Genomic DNA, 25,814 nt, shown 5'->3' with positions numbered 1-25,814 from the left:
CAACAGGTATTAGACGGTTTATTTTCGGAATCAAGCTATTTCCAGGGTCTGGGTATATAAATCTCAATTTTTTTTTATTTTTAACAGAAAAAATGTGAATTTCTCCAAAAAAATCTACTTGAAAGCTCGAATTTTCATGGAAATCATAAATCGAACCTTAATAAATCTCTAATACAACACTGTGTCCAAGTAAAAGAGGCGAGGTCTCATAAAAGTCAATGGCAGCTGTGCTGATCCTATTGGACTTTTTTTTTAACCATTCAGACTTATAGAGGTTTTACGACTAGTGATGGTTGAATAAATTCAGCAGGCACAAATTCTCAGCAAATTTCCGTGTTTCATCGGTGGCGAATAAATTTGTGAAACTCCAGTGAAAATTCGCCCGTGTCAAAAAATTTTGGACGCCCGTCGGAAAAGTTGCTCACGTCAAAACCGTTGCGTGTCAACACTATTTGGACGCCCAAAATCGACGCAGGTGTCAATTTTTGAGTTTCGCAAATTTTTCACCGTTTCGAGAATTTCAAAAATTTTTCAGTGAAGCAGGAGAAATTTGCCTTTTACTATTTAGGACTAGTAATTGTCTCAAATTTTTAGAGGTATTAGAGATATTTGTATTTAGTTTCAGATCGTTCAGTGTATTTTTCTGTTCATTCCTTTTTTATTCATATCTATTACTAACTTTAATGGTATTTGTGGTTTTAGAGAAATACGAGTTTAATCGTGGTTTCAAATACCACTAAAGTTCGACCTTTAGTAAATGGGCCTCCCTATTTGGGTAAATAATATGGGATATGGGAAAAGTGAACCCTCTTTCCAATCTGATGTTTTGCATAACTAACAATGAAGTACAGCAGTGCTCAACAATTAATGAATCAAGTAGTGTTGAAAAATAGAGATGGGCAAATTTTTTCACCTCGTTTCGCCGAAAAAATGACGCCCGTAGACTTTTATGGCGGCATGCGTCAAAAAAAAAAAAAAAAAAGACGCACGTCAAAAAAAATTTTTTACATTTTTTTTTGACGCCCATAGACTTTAATGGGCGTCTGCGACATTTCGCCGGCGGCAAATTTTTGGCGAAACAAAATGACTCAAATTCGCCCATCCCTATTGAAAAACATTTCACGCAGCGCTACTTACTGTATAGAAATCCCACAGACAAGCAATGTCCCATTTAATATGAAAAGAAACCAAAAATATATATAAATCCTGTTTTCTAAAATGTTTTCAAGCTTAGTCAAAATTTCATTTCAAATTTGTCAGAATTTTAGCATTTAAAAAAAAAAAAAAAAGGTAAACATTTCAGCATTTGCACCTGAGAAAACCATGAATAAAAAGAGTTTCCCATGCCGTGAGCAATTCGTAGGAAAAGGGAGGAAAAAAGAGAAAGGTTAAAGCAAATAAAGTGGGGGTTAATCATGCAAGTACACAAAACGTTCAAGGTTTTGGTTTATCACACTGCCCGTGTAACTGTATCAGTGCAGAAGTGATATTGACCTTTTTTTTTTTTACTGATAACCCTCTTTATATTCCAGTAAACCGTAATTTCAACAGCATAGCTCAGTCAGTTTGTGCATTCTCACAACGTTATTATACCTTAATGCTGCTGCCATGCAGATAAACAAAGCTGACACATTAAGCCAGAGTTGTCATGTGAAGCATGCTTTTTCCCTAATCTCAATAAGAAGCAAATATATTTTCATCTGGCTCAATTCACTTATAACAGACATCTCCTACCTGCGGCTCTTCGGCTGCTGTACAACTGATCTAATACTATAAAGCCCAATACCACAGTCAGTTAAAGGACAATGTACACCTGTGTTGAACATGTATTCAGCAAATAAGGCTTGTGTTGCCCACCATTCTGCCTATTGATTTAATTAACCCCATAAATGCCATAGGATCTACAATGCTGACATGGAACTGCCTGTGCCATAGAGTCTACATTTCTAAGCTACAAGTTATTCAGTCCTGGACTCAAGGATGTAAGAAGAGCACCTCAGGCCCCCCCCCGGTAGACATATTTTCGGAGGGCCCGGCACGCATAGTCACTCCTGCTCTCTCCTGCCCGCAAACCCCCTCCACCGCGACGTGCTCACCCTGTGGTCCTTGTGGTCCAGGAGATTTGTTTTTCAAAAGGAATCCCCGCAGAATCCCTTTTTAAACCATACTGACCCATCATTGTTATAAGCTGGAATGTGTCAGTAAAGCTTTAAACTACCTTTACTGATTTCAGGGGATGGGATGGGTATGTTAAAAAATATATATTTTTTTTAAATAAAAAGATAGTGAAATACAAGCCCTATTTAATTGGCTCATGCTGAACACAGGTGGACTTTGTCCCTAAGTTGCACTGGATACTGGCAGGCTCCACAACCTAAACAGTAAACTGGTCAAGTCAGCAGGCTGAGGCTTTATGTGCACCACAGAGCAGAGAGAACTCATAACTTCCTCAGATAACAGATTTATGTAGTGATAATGTACAGATATCAATGTGCAGAGTTATAGGAACCTTCTCAGAGAACCATTCTTCTTATTCCACACTCGCAGCAGAACTTTGCCCACTCCACGGGGTACTTGGTGCCACACTCGTGGCAGAACTTTGTCAACTGGCCTGACATATTGTTGTCGGCTGCTCTGACGCGCCCATCGTTTACAGGCCTTGAGTAGTCGATGGCGTCGTATCCCATTTTTGCTTCAGACCTGAGAATATAAAGACATCACTTAGCGTTATTATATTAATATTATTTATATTCAGAGATAAAACAAGGGTTTGCACATCATTTTTTTCCTTTTTGTACCATTTAGTTTTTTTTTTTGGAGATTGTTGAGTGGCTCCCATTAATGAAACAACCACCCTGCTGGCAGCCCAATGAGGTAAAGCTATAAGCTCTGTTAATTAATCTGAGAGCAAACTCTAACAAAAAGCTTAACCTTTCTTTATATGCCCTTGTACTTGGTCCACCAGCCTCCACGTTGCCCATGGTATAGAGGAGGATGATGGTCAGACCAAGCCGGACCTGGAAGGTGCAGATGCAAAAGGAGATGGCTAGAGCATAGGCTGCAGTGGATAAAGCGTACAGAGCAACATGTATTTATATTCATTTTATAATAAAATAATACTACCTTGCATTGTTTTCAGCATTTACAGTTTTCCTTTTGTTGAATGAAGTGCCCGATGAAGGATTTCTAACCAAACTTGGAGGTGTTCTGGAATTCAGTGCTCCCCTAAAATGAAAATACAGTGTCATTTACATACCATAATAGCACATCTTAATAACAGGTAACAGGATGCAGATACAACACTATATATATATATATATATATATATATATATATATATATATATATATATATATATATATATATAATTAATGAAAAGACCCGCACTCCGTTTTTTATAAATTTCTAATTATTTTTATTGTGTACAAAAAATCCGACGTTTCGGCCCCCAAGGTCCTTGAAAAAGGACCAAAATGTTGATCTAATAAAATTAGTTTTATCTTGACAAATTATATATATATATATATATATATATATATATATATATATATATATATATATATATATATATATATATATATATATATATATATATATACACACATATATATATATATATATATACACACACACATACATATACTCAACAGGGCAAAATCTGAAATTGAAAGTAAAATTGCATTTGCTTGTCTGAGCACAAACCCAAGCTGAAAATTCGCTAGCGACGGCTTTGCTCACATCGCAACACTTCGGCAGGCGTAGATTCGCCAGGACAATGCTAATTCACTAAAATTCGAAGGTGCCGTCCGGGGAGCCGAACGCTGGTGGAGTTGCACTATCGTTAAAAGCAAAGCAAAGTTGCGCTAGTGTTGGCTAATTTGCATATGGCAGGAAGTTAAAGTTGAATGGACGTATATGTTGCAGCAAATACATTACACTACACAACCCAGGAAGCTTAATAAAAGAAAATAGAGTTGTTATATTGCCCTACACATGAGCCCAGTGTATAGTTTATGTGCCATATGTTAGGAAATGCAGGGGGGAAGCCGGGTACCCCAGAAAAAATTTACGATCTTTTACAGCCTACCCCTCTGAAAAATGAAAAGTTGTCAGCATTTTTTGGGACTTAGAAAAATTTTCAACAATTTTTTGGGGAACTCTTATCTACTCTATTGCACTTCGCTTGGTCTGAGTTGGCGAAGGCAAGTCTGGCACAAGCGGCAACGTTCAGTAAAATCCGCATCTTTGTGAATTTGCGAAGTAACGCTCTTTCGCTAGAGCAAATATTCGTCTGGTGTAAGAGTGCGAAGTACCGCTGGAGTCTATTTCCTTCGCTAGCGAAGTTATGCCAGCGAAGTACCGAAATTACGTCACGCTGGTGAATTTTCATCAGCGTTAGTCACTTCGCCCCTTTAATAAATTTGCCCCCAAGAGTCTTATAAATAAGTTAGGGATCATGCTGTACAACAGACAGAAGGCCAACATGCAATAGGGTTCTTACAGGGTTTGTCATGAAGTGCATTCTGCACCAGATCATGACATGTCAGCAGTGGATCTGTACAGGACCTCATCTGAAAGCCAGAGATAGGCTAACTGAGCAGAACAGCTGCTGAGCAAAAGTCAGGATACAAGTACAGGAGACAATGCCAGCCCATTAAGAAATCAATGACGTTGCTTTTACATTGGCAGTAGTGTGAACAAGTTCAAGGACATTTTTTACATGGCAATCTAAGCCTACAGTATAAATGATTTTGACAATTTCCTAATATATTTTGTTCTCTACACCTAAAAACTTGGCACCAGTCATAAACATGACATAAAAGTAATTTTTTAAGGTTTCTCTAAGGGGCTGTTTACTGTTTAGGACCCCGTGCCGCATCTCTGTGAGCTAGCAACTGAAAAATTTTTGCTCTTTAAGTTACCAGGAGTACCTTTTCGCCACCCCATGCAACTTATGGGCTGCTGCCGCCTGTGATGGATTTCTCAACTCACCTCATGGCAGCAGTGCCCCTTGATATTGGTATCACAAAATAAACCACTTTTATATTTGTTTATACAATATTTTGTTATTTTTTGACGCATTTTGTTATTTATATGGCATAAATAACACTATTTGCTCTACTGTGGCAGTGTATATTTAGGGGGTTACATATTAAAGATCGAGTTCTGTTTTCCACAAAAATTCGAGTTTTCAAGGTTATTTTTTTGGTCAAAAATACAATTTTCAGGTGTAAAAAAAAACCTCTAATTTTTCGACCTTGGAAATAGCTCAAATCCGAAAATACACCATTTAAAACCTGTCAAGGTCATGTAGGAGTCGGTGGCAGAGGTCCCTTGAACCATTGAAGATGTTCGAGGTTGAATGATGTTCGAGGGGTTTTTTTTGAGAGTTTTGCCCGAAAATTGGAACAAAACTAGTCAACAAAAACTAGATTAATTTGATTTTTTGGGTCATTAACTGAATCAAGATTTTCTTTACTTAAGTTATTTCTTAAATTAGAAACCATTTGAGTTGTGAGTTCATTAGAGGTATAAAAAAAAAACCTTTAAAATCCAACCTTTGATAAATAACTCCTTAGTATGTATGTTTTAGCATATGGATCACTGCCATTTATCCAAAAACCAGGGTAGAGTTATGTCCTGTGGAAGGCTGAACAAGCATGTGTCTTATAACCTTTACCCAGTAAAGTAACAAAATGATACACGTGTATGCTATCTGTGCCTTGGCTTTCTAAATCATAATACAAAATGATTTTTCAAACCCTTAAAATCTAGCACATCGTTTCTCAGGCTTATTTATATTTCTTTACTAGTTAACCGTAAGAAGGCAGCTCACAAAAAGAAGCAGATGAATGTTATTATATTGTTCGTCATTCATTTGGGTAGCCATATATTGGCCTTGAGGAATTTGTTTGTTTTGCTTGCAAGGTTATAGTATTTAAAAATTATAATATGGAAATTGGCTTGGTGAACATCATTGAGTTAGCACTGCTGCCATGAAGGACTGGGGTCCTAGGTTCAATTCTATCCAGAGAACTTTGTGCATGGAAATTCTCTGTTCTCTCAGTGCTTCTGTGGGTTTCTCCCACACTCCAAAACATCCATTCAATTTACCGTAAAATTGATCACAGCATGTGTGAATGTAATAGGGACCTTAGGGGTAAAGACTTTATGTGAATGATGTATAACCACAGCAAAGCTCTGCAGAATGTGTCACTGCTATATAAATTAAAGAAAAATGAAAACAAAGATGACACTATCAGGGATGCACCAAATCCACTATTTTGGATTCGGCTGAACCCCTGAATCCTTTGTGAAAGATTCAGCCAAATACTTAACTGAATCCTAATTTGCATACGCAAAAGGGGGAAAAAGAGACACGCGAGCGCAGCTTAAAAATTGTTTAATTCCTTGATTTGTGACAAAAAGTCACATGATTTTAAAGATTTTAAGGTTTCAGTTTGGCTGGGCACGAGGACTCGAATCCAAACCCTGCTCAAAAAGGCCGAAAACGGAACCGAATCCTGGATTTAGTGCATCCCTAGATGCTAATGAATTCTCTACAAAGAGATCTCTGTTGGCCCAAATTTACACTCTACTGACCACGTAAAAACAAATATGCAATAATCTGATAGATCAGGGTTGGCTTTACTAGAACCCCTTTAAGCAAAGTTATTGTAACTTTATAAAAAGTTAAAAAAAACAGATATTTTTTCAGCTTTATGCAAAAATATAACATTCAAAAGTGTTTACTAAAAGTCAAGCATTGCTGTAAATATATCTTTGCAATGGACCCATTCTATGATTGCGATGCAAGACATTTTCATTTTCATATAATGATAACAACAGAGCTTTAACTTGTTATGCTGTTTTTCTTACACCAACTCTTAGATTATTGTTTTGGTGTAAAATCTTTCACGCACCTTTATCAAAGGCCCCATAATGAAAACAGAGGAGATAGCAAGAACTTAATGGCAACCCTTACATGGTCCAGCTCAAAGGGACTAAGTGAACAACTAGACGTCTAGTATTAGTGGCCTAGCCATAGTTGTATAGTGAAACACTAGAATGTATTCAGAATGTATAACTTTATAACTGTTATTTACAAAGTCAGTCTGAGGGACTTATTTATTGGATAGCGGATATCCAGGGCTACAAAACACAGGCATGGCAGTATACACATCTGAGTGTTACTTTAGTAGCTGGGCTTCATTATACTTACTTGTCAATTGGCTGCAAATCATTAACTCTTGAAATATAACTGTCTGTTTTATTGTCACTTTCATTCCAGTCTGAAGAGGTGGGCCTATTGTGTCCAATTTACTAGTGGAGAAAAAATGTAACCCTAGTTTTAGATATCTTGGTTATTTCTGTGGTAGACTATGCCAGGCAAGCTCGTTGCACCAATAATGCCACTTGGTGGTCTACTTCCACAAAAATCACATTTAACCTCTGCAGATTTATTTTGTGAAAAATGTTTTTCTCAAGCAAAAATACCATTTAAGTATTCCTGGTATTTTAAGGGGGTATTAAAAGTCCGAATTTATCTCTATATTTTCTGAAAAAAACTCAGACCAAAACCGCACTATTTTTTTTTCTTACTTATTAATACACTTTGCGGAAAATGTTGTTTGCAGGAAAAAAACGAATCGTATGAATTTTTCGGATTTTACACCAGAAAATTGCCCAAAAACCAAGAAATCTTTGGATTATTTCACAAAACCCAGTGCAGATGAGATATCTTTGGAACTTCTGCCATTGACTTATATGTAACCTTGACAGGTCTGAGATGCCGGATTCAGATTTTGTGCTAAAAAACACACACAATTTTTTGGATTTTTGGCATTCAGAGTTTAGTAAATAACCCCCTAAGAGTTAAGCTGGCCATAGACACGCAGATATATCCTTTTGTCCGACGCTTGTTTGTTGCAATCTCCCAACCTACCACTAAAAAGTAGTAAAAATAACAAATCAGACCATGTTCTGGCCATTAATTCAATGACAACAATCGTACGACAGTTATGTCTGACAAATAGTAGTGACAGTCACCCATTGATATCGTCAGATAGGCAATACATGCAGAGATCTCATCTTTAGCCAATATACATCTTCTAACCTGTCCGATCGACTAAACAACCGATCGACATGGCACGAAAAATGTCAGAATGATCCACACAAGGTCAGAAAATAGTAGGAAATGAAGATTCGTATGACTTTACCTTTGCATCTGTGGCCAGCTTTAGTGATGTGTTGGTCGAGAAAAATAGAGCCCGCACCCAACCCTAACCTGATCCGTCCCAACCCGAACCCTAACAGACTGATATATTTGATTATATTTAAAGACCCGCGCCTGAACACCTATCTCTGATGTCACGAGGCAGGGCGGGGCATGTGTGTGGCTATATATATAGGCTGCTGCAGTCGGATGCCGGCAGTGTATGTCGCAGGCGGGTGATTATATGCAGAAGTTGGCCCAAACCTGCCCAGTAAAGAGTTTTGCCCTAGAGAGACAACCCTTCAAGTGAAAGTCCAGGGACCTGTGAATGAAGTAAAGTCAGTTTTTGTAATGGTACGTTCTAGAAACCAGAACCTTTAAACCTACCAGTCCGTTTTCAGAGTCGTGTCAGGGAACCCTGCCTATCCTACCTTTGACTGTATCTGACATTAGCATCTTACAAATACTACTTCATGTGCTGTGATCTGTGAGTCTAATCCTGTGGAATGTCTTGGATAATAAAAACAGTTAAGTTTTGTTGCAAGAACCTCTGGCATCTTCTGTCTTTATTTTTACAAAACAGCAAGAGAGTTGTAGATCCACAACAACTTTCTCCGTCGTTCTCCTCTTAGCGAAGGCCCATCTGGGTAAGAGAATCCAGTGTGACCCATGTTCTACTGATCACTAGCTTGGGAAAGTCTGTTTTAACCAAGATAGGATTACAACGATAAAACAGTTTGCAAGTAATTCGTATTATTTGCATATTTGTCATTAAAAGCTGTATTTTTTTGTCTCCTTCTGTACTGTACATTTTTTCACCAAGATTCAAACAGTGGCGACATTCTGGTCACCTTATTCACTATACTCACAGACTTGTCCATCTGCAGAAATGTGCCACGCCGAAAACACAGAGCCAACAGCCCAAACAAGGCACATCTAATTTTTATATGTAGCAATTGAATAATCAATATATATATATGCCAAGAAGAGGAACTCATGTAGGTGTTCCATTATAATCTGGGGGATGGTCTGTTTAAGCACCCCCCACCCCGTTACCCCGATACCTATGTGCCTAGATAAAGTCTGCCAAATACACAACCATATCTGGCTATGTATGGACCCCTTGCTTAATTGTTAAAAGCTCATTTCAGGTCACATGAATTAAGGTATGAAGGAAAGAGTTGCCCATACCGATGTTGAACTGTAAGTAGTATTGTTACCCTTTGCTGTTGAAGGAGAAGGAAAGGTTAAAACTAAGTAAGCTTTATCAGAAAGGTCTATACAAATACACCAGTAAACACTCAAAGTAATGCTGTTCTGTCAAAAGAAACACTGCATTTCTTTCCTTCTATTGTGTACACATGGGCTTCTGTATCAGACTTCCTGCCTTCAGCTTAAACCTCCAGGGCTTGGGCATGCTCAGCTAGTTCCTCTCCCCCTCCCTCCTCCCCGCACAGCAGTAATCTGAGCCTAGAGCTTTGAACCAGCAGGGAGAGACTCAGGCAGGAAGTTACATCACACCAAGCAAATATGGCAGCTGCTACGCTAAACAAACAGACAGAGCTTCTAGAGCTGTTTATTCAGGCATGGTAAAGCATTCTTCAGAATAAATATAGTGTTATAGCTTGCACTATTGTGGCTAATCTATTGGCAAAAAGCTACCTCTGTAGCTTTCCTTCTCCTTTCATACATTGGAGCAGATAATCCTAGCCTTGCCTATCCCCTTGCTCTTCTGCTGATCTCTCTGACTACTTTGCTGAGCTGGCTGACTACTGTTATTTTGTATCAGCAGCAATCTGTCCTCAGCCTGCATCCTCCAAACCCACAATTCCCTACACACGTGATTTCAATTAGGAACGAACATCAGAGTGCAATGCATTGTGGGTTATGTAGTTTCTGCATGCTGTCTGTAAGCTGTGGAGTTGTTACAATTTGTAACATCAGTGTTTAGTCCCTCCTTCCCTGCCAGGATTTCAAATGATGCAGAAAGAGAAGAACTGTTAAACAGCTGGATTTCAGCAGAGAAAATGGCATTTATTCATACTTTTTGAAGAAACAGAAAACTATGATGGGCATATTACTTTGCCTGAAAGTAGTCTACAGGTAGTTCACATTAAGGCCGTTTGTTGTGTTTGCAGACAGGTAGGCAAATGTCTAGCCCATAGGCTGCTCTGAATGCAAATGCAAAGGGGTTCAGGGCTGAATCCAAAATGTTCTGCTCTCCTGCTTTGTATTCTGTAGCTGCCCAGCTGCTAACAGATGCAAAATGGACCTGGGATTGTGAGGCCACCATAAGGGAATTGCCTACCCTCAACTCTGGCATTAAGGCAAATAAATACTGAAAAATGCTGGCAGGTCATTATAGTTAAATATGCTGTCAGAATTGCTTGGTACATTCGCTTTTTAAAAGGGAAGGCTGTTTGCTGGACTTACCCAGCCTGAGGGCTTGTAACAGTAGTAGAATTTTTATGTGCTGGAGACTGCATTTGATTCTTATTTCCAGGAGTTCCACTGTTTGCTACTGATTTTCCTGAAGGTATACCTGAATATAGGAGAAAATAAAAAGAATATTGTAACATGGAGTCTCTGCCGAAGTGGGCACATACATTTCAGTAATATTAATAGATTGAAATCTAATGGGCTAACTAAGTTATGTTATCAACTCCAATGCAATTTTGATTAGACACGCATCATACACAGAAAAATCTAATTCTACTCAATATCGTATAGTAAGTCCAACAGTTGTTCCAACATCCCAACAATTTATAAATGTCAGGAAGTTCCAAAGGAACAGATTGTTTCCCCAAATTGGAAAATACAATGCAGTCTGCAATTAGTGCAGCAACTTGTTGGAAGTGTAGATTTAAGAATACAATTTATGTTTGTTATTAATAAGGAATAGTAAAGAGAAGGGTTCACAGTGCACAGCAAAATCTTCAGCAATTTTGTTGGACTCTCAGCATCTGGACCAAAGAACTTTACCTATACAATAATGCCAATAAAGCCACTGGGTTTCACATAGAAACTTACATAGCACCTACGAGCACTGTAAAATGTGGACTCACACTGGTATCTTGGGGAATGGTCATGGTATTACTAGCACTACTATCGATCGTAACAATCCATCAAAACAAGGGTAAGTAAAATGTAAATATAAAGATGCCAAAAAGAATACATTCAGGGTAGAGTCCTGCAGCGGGTCGGGTACCCGCAAAAACCTGCAGTACCCTGCGGGTTGCTGGTAGAAGTTCCGGGTGCGAGTATAGACGCGGGTCAGCGGTTCTGTGGGTCGCGGGTCTTCCTTTTTTTCTGATCATGTCTACTTCCGATGATGTCACTGCCGGTTTACAATGACAGCACTTCTTGATGGTCAGCGGGTCGCGGGGCTGTGTTGCGTATAAGGTACTTGCGGGTCGGGTAGAGGGTCCAAGCGGGTAAGAATGCCGGTTGCTGGTCCGGTTTGCGGATTGCAGGTTGCGGGTACAGGTTCCAAAAAGTGGACCCGCGCAGAACTCTAATTCAGGGTATACTTGCTTTTCTAAATTGAACAATTACGTTGTACCTGAGATGGCTTTTCCAAAATTAGGTGGTTGCGGCAGACGTGAAGCTGGAGATGGTACAGCTGCGGGGGAGTTAGTCTTCTTAAGAATTGGGGGCTTAAACTGCAAAAATAATTGTACATTAGTATAGTATATTATTTATTTTTTGTTGCTACAATAAAGGCTTAATGACCATGTCTTATTGTGATGGAATGTTTTAAGTGTTTCCACACATTGGTGTTTAAATCCAGAAAGCAACAAACAGATCTCAGATAAATTCTAAATAGACAGCAAAAAATGATCTGACGTTTGGTTAGTAAGAAAGGGGCATGGAATCATTCTCTAATTTTTGGATTTTGTTTATACGAAATCCTCAATGAAAGATTTGTTTGAATCCTGAACCCTGATCTGCATGTTCAAATTTTCAAAAAAAAAATCAGTTGTGAACAAAAATGTACACAATTCAGTTGTTCAGAGCTTCAAAGCATATTATTTTATTGGTTCAGATTTGGTTCTTCTGATTTGGGCAAACACAGGGGCTGATTTATGAACATTCAATCCTTGGGTTGGGTTAAAGAGTTACAGTGAATTGAGGGCACTCAATGCAGGGCACTACCTGTCAAATTTAAAGGAATAGTAATACCAAACTGTTTAATGCTTAGTTACCTCCAAAACAGCTATAATGATAGGTAAGGCTTACTTCCCCTTGGATTTTTTCAAATCTTCAGCCTGAAGAAGTGCCCAATAGGAGAAAGGTGAAAAAGCAGCCCAATTAATATATAAATTCTTTTAGGTTTGCCAGTTGTTTTTGGTTTATGTGGTGTAACTTTGATTTTGAGTTAGAATTACCAAAGGATGAGGATTATATTTTTGAGCTTTGGCAGTGATAAAATGTCTTGTATTTTGTGTACTTAACTTCTTTTGATTAAAATGGAAAATACATTAGTATTTAAAAACAGAGGAGTCAGAGTTGGAGTCACCATAAACTGAGGAGTCGAAGAATTTCTGTACCAACTCCACATCCCTGCATTTGACCCCTGTTTATCTTCCTGTGTAAGAGCTAAACCCATTGTATTCTACATTGCTAATTTATAACCTGCGGTATAAACATTCACCTTTTTGCCCAATTCATCTTCAATGGCTGCTCCCATGGCTACACAGCCGCTTCTTTATATAAACTACAGTAGTGTTTCTAAAACAAACACATTTTTTACCAGTGCATGGGTGACAGAACATACTATTTCAATGCATATAAAACACTTTCAGCTTTTGGTGTCACTGTTCCTTCAAATGTCTATTTTATTTTAAACTGCCATTTGTCTATTAAATTACAAGGAAATCCTATCTTTCATTATATACAACATAACTACCAATTCAATGTTTGCTTCACAGAGCTGGACCTTTAGCACTTTGGAAGCGCTTGGCAGGATAAGAAATGTGCCAGCGATTGCTATCAGCTTTCATTGGGGTTAGTGATGGCACTGCACTTTGATATGATTATAGTAAGAGCGCACCTTAGATGACCTGCATGCTTTGTATGACTAGTTCAAAATAGGATATCCCTTGAAAACAGAAAATATGCACAATATAGACTTGGCAGAATTATCTACAGCTATTATTCCCAAAATTGTGGGGCTGGTACCTATGTGGGAATGTGGAGGAGTGACTGCGGGGATCAATATGAATGCCAGTGTAAGATTTGTGGAGAATGTGTATTTGCTCTCCTAGATACACCTGAAATTATATGTTACACCAACGTTTTCTTCTATCTGTCACCTTGTTATGAGCTTAGGGTGTCCTGAACAACATTTTGACCTCCAACAGATTCTTGAACTGAAAAGATATGACAACCACTTATCTAGAGGAAGCTAAAAATCCCAGCATCAAGCGGTTACCTCTCAAAATGAAAAGAGGGGAAAAAAAAGTCCTTCTTGACTGCAACATGGATCATTTCAAAAGATCATTCAATGCTGAATAATAGTAATCATAATTACTTATGATAGTATGTACCCATGCTTATAAATCATAAGGTATGCCAACTGTACAGTTATAAACTGTTGCCATATAAAAATGGAATTAGAAAGCGCACACCCAAATTGTTAATAGTGAGGTGCAAATACAACAGAGGCTGCCCATCAAGGTCTCCAAAGACGATGGGGCAAATTTACTAACCTCCGTAAATTTGCCAGAGATTCCTGCTTTTCAGCTCTATAACTGTGAGCTAGTCAGCGACTTGAAGGGGGCCCACATGGTACATATCTGTTCAGTGCAATTGATCCTCAGCATTCAGCTCAGATTCAAAAGCAACAGTTATGACCCATGTGGCCCACCCTCAAGTCTCTGATTGGTTACTGTCTGGTAACCATGGTAACCAGTCAGTTTAAACCAACAGAGCTAAAAAGCAGGAAGTAGTGTTCTGGCTATTATGTTAGACATCCAGTCACTCCAGCCTTTATACATTACATTCTTGGCTAACTAACTATATCAGAAACATTTTTTATTTTGCACAGTCTATCTATTTACCCAGTTTTTATTTTTACACTGAACAATTCCTTTAAAATTCTTTCTCACCTTTCTTTCATGTGTTTTTTTTTTCTTTGTTAAGCCCATGTTTTGGTAGCAACTGCATGTTATTGATAACCGCTTCCAGTTACTGATTCTCTAGTGAACACTCTAGTATTCTTTTCTGGACCAATAAATGGTTTAGTATAACGTTGCTTTTAGAAGTCAATAACAAACCTCCAAATTCATTATTACCTGGGGACGCGGTGCTGGTTTTGCTTTGGGCTCTGTACCTCCTTTAAATTTATTTCCCATGCGTGCCGCCTGCTCCTTGCAGAAGCTTATGTGCCGATCAGCAGCATTCTCATTAAATCTCCTCTGACAATAGGGACATTGAACATAATCTATATTCAAATAACAATAAACAGTAAAACACAGGTATGAATCAATGCTTAGTCGTTGATTTGCTTATAAAAGTACTGCATTACTACATGATAGCTCTATAGATGCCTTGGTATGACATCATTAGTTTATTATAATAAGGCCTTCAAATATATAGTATGGTGGGAACTACACTTTTCTACACCATTTATTTAAAATATGTGTGTGGCATTTTGCTGCTGCTTTTTAAAGGAGTTGTTCACCTTTGTGTTAAACTTTTAGTATAATGTAGAGTCTGATTTTCTGAGAAAATATTATTATTTGTGGTATTTGAGTTATTTAGCTTTTTATTCAGCTAATCTCCAGTTTGTAATTTCAGCAATCTGGTTGCTAGGGTCCAAATTACCCTAGCAACCATGAATTGATTTAAAAAAAAAAGTCTGGAATAGAAATCGGAGAAGCCTGAATAGAAAGATAAGCAATAACAATAAATATGTAGCCTTACAGAGCATTTGCTTTTTAGTTGGGTCAGTGACCCCATTTGAAAGCAGGAAAGAGTCAGAAGAAGAAGGCAAATATTTCCAAAACTATAAAAGTTTAATGAATAATGAAGACCAATTGAAGAGTTGCTTAGAACTGGCCATTCTATAACATATTAAAAGTTAACTTAAAGGTGAACCACCCTTTCAACAGATTAAAGATGGCAACAAATACGTTTTAGTTCTGTTTCCTATTAGAATGCAATTCTTGCTCATACAATTATGGACATAATATGTTTTCTTAACTCATCTTCACTTAAACAGGAAGCCATATTGTCTATTTTCCTCTACTGAACATCACAGTAGTCTAAATGCTGCATTAGCCATAAGATGACATCAGATACAACAGTAAATAGCATAAAACAACCAGGATAATTAAAGCAACTATGCAGGGATACAGCATAAGAACTACATACTATATATCTCTTTTCTCTTAATGTAGTGATAGTAACTGTGTGATAGTCTTGGGCTCAGAGGACCTGTCTGTTAAACCTCAATTTAATAATGTGTTTGTTTTCTTGGATAGAATGGTGTGCTTACTCCATACAAAGCAGATATAAAACTATATACTACGCTGGCAATAGCAAGCAATTTTCTAGTCACTGTACGGGAATGATATGATATCAATCATAGATCTGTACATGGCTTCTGCCAATATAATGTGTAGATAAAACAGAGAGATGTGGCTGCATAGGCAAAAGAGCAGTTGTATGGCCTATATCAGAACCTGGGGTGCATAACATATTGGCACCCCAAGTAAATGTAGCTTTCCTTGTCCTCAAATAGCTAGGTGAGCAGCACTAACATTTTTTGCACTGTATCTTGTGATCTGCAATGAGCCTCAGTCTAAACGGACAATACAGCACATACAGTATATTTGCAGCAAAAGGATCTACTGATGGATTAACAGAGTCATACCAGGATCATATGAAGGTGGGGGTGGAGGTGGAAGCTCGCCACCTTCTTTCATAATCTGAGTAATTCCTTTAGCAGCTCTTATAGTGGCAATAAAATCTTCATGTTTCCGCCTCCAGTTGGACTGCTTTTTTGGAGGTTCCGGCTAAAAGAAAGAATGCATACATTAGCAAACCCAAAGGGAAGTTCTAGAACTGCTAGAGAAATGAAGGCACCATGGCGCACAATAAACTTGACTTTAACATTAAATCAGAATAATTTTTGAGGCATATATGATTCAGAGGCCCATAGATATGCAGTTTCTGAAATAGATCAATGTTAGTTCTTAATTCTTTTGCTTGGGATCCAATAAATTGAGGAATGTGCTTGAATAAAGTAAGATGATTTAATTGGAAAAGCATAGCAGATTATTACTGCTTTTTTTATTTGTTAAATATAAAATTTGGTTAATGCAGATGGAGGGGGCAAAATATACCAAACAATAGGACCTTGAAAAAAGTGACCTATGAAATTACCACTGGAGGGCAGCATAGAACATTCTAAACAGTCCTATACAACACACACACGTTTAGAAGTAGATTTCATTTGCTAACTAAAGCACCCCATGCACTCCTTCATACAAGCAATACAACTTGCAGTGCCACTTTTGTGCAGTATAGTGATGTACGAGTTGAGAAAATCTTGACCCAACCCCACACCTGCCAAATACACACCCAGCTTCCCCCTCCATTTATAGACCAGTGCCAACTCGGGTGCCACCATTGACGTCACAGAAGGGGCAGGGCAGGCGTGAGCCTATAAAACAGGAAGCTGGCAGTCTAAGGTCGTGGGTGGGGAGAGCAGGCAGAAGAGCTCAACCCGACCCACGACCCCACAAAAGGAGCAGCGAGGTCGGCACAAACCCACCTGACCCGCGGGTATCGGGCCGGCCCGCACATCACTAGTGCAGTACAGTGGAAAGAAACATATTGTACCTTAAGATTTGTCATATTCCCTAACTACAATACTTAAGATCACTTACCCGTGGCTTTACTGGTTTTACTATATTGATCTCTGTTCCCTCTGCTCTTTGCCTACTCGAATCAAATGCTTTTCTCTTTTTCACAGCAGTTTTTTGGCATATCGGCATGTGTTTTTTCTGGCAAAGGAATGTAAAAAGTGCGTTAGTGCACATGAATTTATTTAACAAATGTAAAGTTTACCCCAATGTCACATGTGGAGAGAACACCAAGTCTTGTAAACAATGACAGGAACTGCACCTGCCTGTCAGTACTCCTGCCAGACCCTCGTGGGCCCCCGTCGGCCAGACTCCCTCTACCAATATAAAAATTTTGAAGAAAAAAAAGTTTTCGGCGAATCGCATCGCCGCTCGCGCATGCACACCGAGAAGCACCGCTCGCGCATGGCGGCGTTCGAGCGGCGCATATGCACAGTCGTGCCGAGTTCGGCGCGTCGCAGTAGGGGGACGGGGGGCCCTGGACCAGCAGTCCCAGTGGGCCCCGGACCCCCCAGTCCGACCCTGCTTGCATGTTTGTGTTTATTCATATGGGTCAAGTATCAAGTTACGGAAATCTTTGGGAAACGGTGACCTGCAATGGCCAAATTATCTTTAGGCGATACTGGCTATTTCATACAATTGAGGCTGTGGTCCCAAAGAAGGCAGATTCTTTTAAAGCTCATTACTCCCTGCAGCAGGGGAGGAGGAGGGATATGGATTTTGTGTTTTAATATAACTTAAATGTTTCACATATGAGTGATGAGTGATATCCCTGCAGCACCAACCATTTGGTTTTTTTGTGTGCTACCACCAATAATGTGGACATGGTCTTAAAATTCTTGTGGTAATATGGGTGTGGTTTAAAAACAGGGAGTGGTCAATACTATATTACTATATGCCAGTGGCAAACCTAAACGTTTGTAAGTACCCATTACCCCACACAGGAGGTGACCACGTATATTTATAAAAGTCACGGATAAAGGGCAATTGAATTCCTTGGTGGAAGACGTCAAGCCACACTGTATAGTAATTGCACAAAGGGGTGCATATCTTATCCGAAAATACTACACTATATTGTATTCCTGTTTCTTTTTGGTGTCTATCCCTAAGCTTTAGCGCTGGTATATCTTCGTATGAAGGAAGGGTTTTTCACAGGGAGTGGTCAATACCCTCAATTACATAGACCAGAAAAAATCCTGCCCTTGGTACCACAGAAGTTGGACAGCACTGATTTACAGTATTACAAAGAACCAGCTAAATGGCAATGCTAATTGGATGTGCAGGTCACTGCACCCCCTAGTGACTAGAAATCATAATAATCCTGAGGCTAAATTTGTGTTCTAGAGCAGAATTTGTATTACTTTCCTTCATATTCCGAGTTCCGACCCTCTCCTATTGATTTACAAGCCTTTATTAAAATCACTCGCTAGTTGTGGAACCTTAATCACTGCATAGAAGTTGAAAGGTGTATTTTACAATGACCCTGAAATCAAGTGAAGCAAAACTAAGGGGGTTATCAAAGGTCGAGTTGTGTTTTCCACAAAAAATTCGAGTTTTCAAGTTTTTCATTTTAGTCGGCAGCTTATTGGCCCGTGTATGGGGGCCCCCGATGGGCTTCCCCGATCGAGATCTGGCCGAAAGTCGGCCAGATCTCGATCGGATGGGATTAAAAATCTGTTCGTTGATGCGGTCCTGCAATCCGACCGCCTGTTTGCGTTCACTAGGATCCGATCGTTGGGCCCTAGGGCCCACGATCGGATCAGCCCGATATTGCCCACCTCAAGGTGGGCATATCGGAGGGAGATCCGCTCGTTTGGCGACATCGCCAAACGAGCGGATCTATCCATGTATGGCCACCTTAACTAAGCTGGAAGTTACTTTTTTCACGTGGGTTTTATGGATGTTTGATACATTTGTTTAAATAAATGCAGTAATACAATGTAAAAAATAGTTAGTTAGCTGTTACATAGTTACACAGTTAAATCAGGCTTTATCAGAAAGGTCTATATAAATACACCAGTAACCCTCAACGTAATGCTGCTCTGAGTCTTTGTCAAATGAAACACCACATTTCTTGTGTACACGTGGGCTTCTATATCAGACTTCTTTCTTTCACCTTAAACCTACAGGCTACGGCTTGAGCATGCACCTCCTCCCTCCCTGCTTTAATTTGACCCCAGAGCTATGAGTAGGGAAGTAGGGAGAGACTCAGGCAGGAAGTGATGTCACACTAAGCTAATATGGAAGCTGCTATCCTAAACAAACAGGTAGGGCCCTAGAGCTGTCTACTCTGGTATGGTAAAGCATTCTACAGAATAAATATAGTGTTCTATTTTGCACTATTCATTGGCAATAAACTGCCTCAGTAGCTTTCCTTCTTCTTTAAGTTCAGTATTCTTCCCTTATCATTTACCAAATCTCCCCTCACACTAAACTTGACCAGGCTTTAAATCTAAAAATAAAACAACAGCATTAATAAAATATGCTCTTTGAGACAGTGATAAATTATTAAGTGCATCCTCAAAGATTCCTGTGTTATTAATCATGATTTTGCAAAGTGAGATATGAAAGCAGGCCCATCTGTTACCATATCCACACATGACCCAGATAGACCCCAAGTCAGTTAATCTTGGCTCAGCCTGTTACACAAACCATATCTAACATTTTGGTAACTGATGTGGATTTTGGATATGCATGAAACCTTTCAAATCGAGAACAATATATAGAATAATCCCTATACAATAGAAATGTTACAGTGAAGTATAGCCATATATTTGATGTCAGGCCATTTACCGTTTCTAAGTATTATTATGCTTTAGAAGGTGTGGCAAGCTGGCTGCTTGACCATGTAACTTTTAGGGGGATTAGTCAATGGTGAGCAGGCAGCATAGGAGAAAGGCAGGGACACACAGCTTCTTCAAGGAAAATACAGGTTTATTTTCCCACTTTTCAAAGAGTCAATAATCCACATACACAGGGGTGACCATTTTATCACACAAACAAAATCATAAAAATAAAAACCTAGCCCACTGGGCACTACCTTCCAACTCTGGAGCAGTCCCTGACTAGGCTGGGCCCCTTGTGGACTACCAGCAAACAAAACAATTGTTGTGGCTCACCCCTGTACTCACAGTCTTGGAGGGAACCTTTTAGCCTCCTGGCTTTTCTTCAATGTCCCACACAGACAACAAATCTGGCTCTTAGTCACAGCCATGGGCTCCCTCTGCTTCTTGCAGGATCAGGCGACACTACCAGCTCCTCTGGGAGTTCCTCACACAGCCAGGTCTCCTACCTGCTGTGCCCTGATGAGAGACACACTCTCCCATTCTAATTAACTTTAAATAGCCTTTCCACAGGACAGCTTTCCTGTGGAAGGTGAACTCCAATCTCTGGACTGGATCTGCGGAATGGAGTCCCTGGCTACTAAAGTCTTTAAACAGAGCACTGATTCTCTGTTTAATAACTCCCTTCCTGGAGCCTATCTCATTACCTGGGGCGAAATTAAAGGCTAGAGTGACCTTTTTCCTCCTTTTCCTAGTCACTCTACCACAAAGGATATTTATCAAAGGGTGAAAATTAAAACTATCCATTTGATAAATACTAGGGATGCACTGAATCCACTTTTTTGAAATTGGGCCAAACCACTGAATCCTTAGTGAAAGATTCTGCCAAATACCAAACCGAATCCGAACCCTAATTTGCATATGCAAATCAGTGAGGGGGGGAAACAACTTCCATGTTTTGTGCCGAAAAGTCACGATTTTAAGGATTCGGATCGGCCAGGCACAAGGAATAGGCCAAATCCTGCTGAAAATGGCAGAATCCTGGCCGAATACCGAACTGAAACCTGGATTTGGTGCATCCCTAATAAATACGCTTTCAAAAATTCCATATGAAAGAATAGAATGTGGTAGGTTTTTATTTATTAAAAGCTGAACTCACATTTTGATAAATCTGCCCCTTAAAATGTAATTTCCCCTTTAATCTGTGCTCTGTCATTGTGCTCAGTCTAAGGTCCCTATTTTATTTAAATTAAACACGCCAGGTTCAGTTTTATTAGGAAACAATTAACCTGTCTGTAAGTTTTTGGAGTGTGGAGAAAAAACACACAGACACACAGCGAGAACATACAAATTCCTTACAGACAGTACTCCGGTTAGAATGGAACTGAGAACCCCAGAACTGCAGGGCAGTGACTCCCATTGACCAAATACTGTATGCTTCAGATCATAAAAAAAGTCAACCTTAAAATATTTTATAATTACAACTTCCAGCACCCCAGAAAGATTCTGGATATCTGTTTCACACAACACACACGTCATCCATCATAATGTCAGCAGGAATGGGACAACCCTGTTGAAAGCCTGAAGTACATCACATTTCATTTTTACTAATTACACATACTCATACTCACCAGTGTCGCTGGTATAAAGGTTCTACCACAAATTTTGCATGGTCTGAGTTGTTCTAGAATAAAAAGGGGGAAAAAATAAAATCAAAAATAATTAAAAAAACCATAAGATGATGCAAGTGTTAAGGGCAAGTATTAATCGCCTCTTCTTCTGGGCGACAATCTCCCCAAACTGCCTTTGCGTGTCTTCCTGTCCACTATAATGAAAAGTCGCCTGCGCTAAAGCACATGCGGCACTTCGTTTTCCGAAGTCGCCCGTTCAGCGACTAAATCTCCCTGAATCTGCTTGTGTGGAATGACCATTAAGTTAACTTTTAGTATTTTATAGAATGGCTAAGCAAATTTTCAATTGGCCTTCATTTCTTTTGTTCATAGTTTTTCTTTATTTGCCTTCTTCTTTTGAAAGCTTTCCAAAAAATGAAAAACTAAAAAATGTTGGTACAATTGTTCACCCCCCACACTTAAATTATGTGCCACATTTTACAGTTTTAAGGGGGTAGAAAAAGTATTGTTTCTAAATAGTGTTTTTCTTAGATTTAAGTTTGAACTGAAAACCTCGACCCCCAGCCCGACCTGCACATACCCACACCTGCCTTTCCCATCCATTTATAGACCTGCCCATGACATCACAAAAAGGGCAGGGCAGGCATCAGTAGTTCAAATTTAGTAGCTCAACAACATTAATTTACAGAACAAATCGAATGTCACAGATAAGTTCCATGACCATAAACGGAACTCCAAGGTAACTTCTAATGTCTTCATATTTTACAACAGGGGGTACATTATTAATTATAATACATACGTTTAAAGATATAATTTACAGGTTATTGCTCATGTATAATTTCTATATGATACACAAGAGCTATGAATATCCTGTATATTATATCCTTATATGCTTAGTGATGTCATTGTCAATCGGAGCTGTCACGTGACTCACTGAAACTTGTGTATCCCCTGATGCAAAATATGCAGATATTAGAAGTCACCTTGGAGTTCCATGACCTGAATAAAAACACCGAAAGCCCAAATGGAACTTCTTGGTAACTTTTTATTCTTACATTTAACAACAGGGGGTACATTATTAATTATAATGCACACGTTTAAAGATATCATTTACAGTATATTCATTGCCCGTGTATTATTTCTGTATGATACACAAGAGCCATGAATATCCTGTATATTATATCCTTATATGCTTAGTGATGTCATTGGTTATAATCGGAGCTCAGTGATGTCATTTCTGTCAGATGGCTCACTGAAACTGTGTAGTTTAATAAATAATATACCCCCTGTTGTAAAATATGAGGATAGCAGACGTTTCCTTGGAGTTCCATGACCTGTAAAAAAGCACTTGGCTTGTATATGCTCATGGAATGCCTCGGTGACTTATAATATCATTATAGGGGGTACAGTTTTCACTATATAATACACAAAAGCCATGAATATCTTGTAAATGATATCCTTATAATACACAAAAGCCATGAATATCTTGTAAATTATATCCTTATAAACAGTGAGTTCTGATGTCATCAGTTATAAACGGTGAATTCTGATGTCATTTCTGTCACATGACTCACTGAAACTTGTGTATTATAATAAATTAAGTACCCCCAGTTGCCAAATATGAGGACATTAGAAGTTACCTCGGAGTTCCATGACCTGTATAAAAACACTCGGCCTCGTGTTTTTATATGGTCATGAAACTCGTCGGTAACTTATAATATCCTTATAATTTAAAAGAGGGGGTACTTTATTCACTATATAATCTACAGCACTGCCATTTCCAGAAAGCAAGGGAACTCGGCCAAGGCAAGGAAGATTAGTTCTAGAGCAGTGATCCCCAACCAGTAGCTTGTGAGCAACATGTTGCTCTCCTTCCCCTTGGATGTTGCTTCCAGTGGCCTCACACCAAGTACTTATTTCTGAATTCCAGGCTTGGAGGCAACTTTTTGTTTCATGAAAACCAGGTGCACTGCCAAACAGAGCCTCTTGTAGGTTTACAGTCCACATAGGGGCTACCTAATGGCCAATCACAGTCCTTGTTTGGCACCCCAAGAACATTTTTCATGCTAGCGTTGCTCCCCAACTCCTTTTACTTCTGAATGTTGCTCATGGGTTCAAAAGGTTGGGGATCCCTGTTCTAGAGGATGTCATCCTATGACCCATCACCCATTCAGCTGTTGGTGGGCTGCTGAGAGTTGCACATAAGGGACAGCTGAAGACTTTCAGGCTGGATACACATCCCTGTACCTAAAATATACTTTATACAATTACACATTTTCTGTCAGTGCCAGTGTAAATGCACTCTGTGCCCAGGCCCAGACTGGCAATCTGTGGGTTCTGGCAAATGCCAGAGGGGCTGCTGTAAGCTGCCATAGACACTCAGTATTTAGTGGGCTGTTGAGGCCTCTTGGTACCTGAAATGTCAGGGCCTATTTTGATTCTCAGTCCAGACCTGTGACTGTGCCCTAAATCCTGCCCTACTGATACCCACTAAACGGCAGCGCCGTTACTGACGAAGGAGCCGCCTGAGGCGCTCTCTTGCAATAGTACAGCAGAATTTCCGGTTTAAAAAACGGAAATTCGGCTCTTAAAGGAGCAGGAGTGGCTTTTTGCCGCCCCTGGAATCCTCTCTGGCGGAGCGCCCCTGCTAAACGGTCATTAGTGCCAACCAGGGCCTGTCACCCCTGACAATCTGCTTTAATGACACTGGTTGGGGTGATCCAGCACAGTGATAGGAAAACAATGAGAGTATTACAATGAGTTTATTGTACAGCTCTTTCCATGTACTGAACTACAGCTCCCAGCATCCCAAGTCCCATCACAAATTGGGTTGCCACCTGGCTGGTATTTTACTGGCCTGGCTGGTAAATATGATGGTTGATCCCAATGTTATTAAATGGGAAAAAAGATAAATATATTAGAAGACCGGTATTTTTTTTCCAGAAAAGGTGGCAACCCTTCACAATGTCAATCATTCTTTACGAATGGGACCTCCCATAAACAGCAGCTGTCATCTAAACGATGGGAACTGAGTGCTGCACGATAAATAGGCCCAACTAATGGTTATCACGATGGTAACAACGGGCTATATACCGGGTGACTGCATTGACACAGCTGGAGGGGAGGGGCGGCTGCACAGATAAAGCCTGTCACTCTATAGCATCAGAGCCTAGAAGAGACTGGCACGGCATAATCCTGCGCAAATGTATGTTTAAGTCAGTTGGCCATGTCCCAGCAACAATCCCATCCTTACCTTCTATTTCCTCCATGTCTGCTTCCATGATTCCTCCCCTGAATGTGTCTTTCTGCCCTACCGCCCGCTGTCAAGGCAACGAGGAAACACACCCCTCAATCTCCATCCGACTGATTGGCTGCAACATCTAGCGGCACAGAGAGCAAGAGGGCGGGGCAGACGAGAAAGGGAGGCGGGGAAGCAGTGTGATGGTTGTCAGTCAATAAAGGAGGTGTGGTCGAGTAATTCAGCTATCTTTGTGCTTGCAAATGGTTTCCCAGGTGCGGGAAAACAATGAACTGTTAACAGTTTCTACTTGAACCCTTATGGGTGAACGTTTTCCTACAATGTCGTCAATGGATGTGTGTGGCGCAAAATTGGTGATTTCCCAGGATTCCAGCGGTTCTGCCCACCAATAGTAGCAGTGGGTCTTCTCTCTTGTCTCACGCGTTTCTTTTCCTGTGAGAAGCTCCCTTGCCTGAAATACTGTAGCTCCCCCTCCCCTTTCCTTTTGATGAAAGAAAAACTAAATAAATATTGATTTGAAATGAAATACTGTAGCACTTACTCCTCCGTCTGACCTGTCTCGCCTCAGAGTGGGGTTCATGGAAGCTAGGCCAGTTGCTCTGTACAGGGCAGGATTGACACATATTTATGTACGCCAATGGACGGATTTATCCAAAAGTAAAAAAAAAATACATTTTCTTTCACCAATTTGCCAGAAAATTACACAGAAAGTGGTGGTGGATGTAAAGCGCAGAACAAAATTCTCTGCAAGATTCTTAAACAGTGAATCAAACAATAATGGAGATATTCTACCAATCCTGACCCCATTATCAGCCCAGTGTTCATATATATATGAATTCCAAGTACACAGAGGCCCAAACAGCCCCACAGATGACTGTGGCATCTTACATCAGCCCCTCTGGCATTTGCCAGAATCAGAGTTGCCAGGTCTAATTTTCAAAACCAGTCAAAGTCAGCTACAAAACCAGCCCAAAACTAGCCCAGAGGCACTTCAAAAGTAGCCCAAAATAGCACAATATGTGCAGTGAAAAAAAGTCTAAAAAATAAATTAAT

The 25,814-nt window shown here is 39.6% G+C and overlaps 1 protein-coding gene across 1 annotated transcript; it reads right to left on the bottom strand.

Moving 5' to 3' along the window:
* Window positions 1–548: 548 nt before the first annotated feature.
* Window positions 549–25,235, bottom strand: zc2hc1a.L (zinc finger, C2HC-type containing 1A L homeolog). The gene is made up of 9 exons (XM_018268090.2): window positions 24,756–25,235; window positions 21,503–21,555; window positions 17,113–17,229; window positions 16,095–16,236; window positions 14,512–14,660; window positions 11,778–11,877; window positions 10,649–10,757; window positions 3,124–3,225; window positions 549–2,700 (listed from the first exon to the last, which is right to left on the bottom strand). Exons 1-9 carry the CDS (start codon window positions 24,781–24,783, stop codon window positions 2,514–2,516), a joined length of 987 nt encoding a protein of 328 aa, XP_018123579.1. The 5' UTR covers window positions 24,784–25,235; the 3' UTR covers window positions 549–2,513.
* Between the last annotated feature and the right edge of the window lie 579 nt (window positions 25,236–25,814).

The sequence above is a fragment of the Xenopus laevis genome, chromosome 6L, assembly GCF_017654675.1.
Source record: "Xenopus laevis strain J_2021 chromosome 6L, Xenopus_laevis_v10.1, whole genome shotgun sequence".
Classification (NCBI taxonomy): Eukaryota; Metazoa; Chordata; class Amphibia; order Anura; family Pipidae; genus Xenopus; species Xenopus laevis.
Note: the sequence above shows the minus strand (reverse complement) of the source record. Positions and strands in the feature narration are given on the sequence as shown.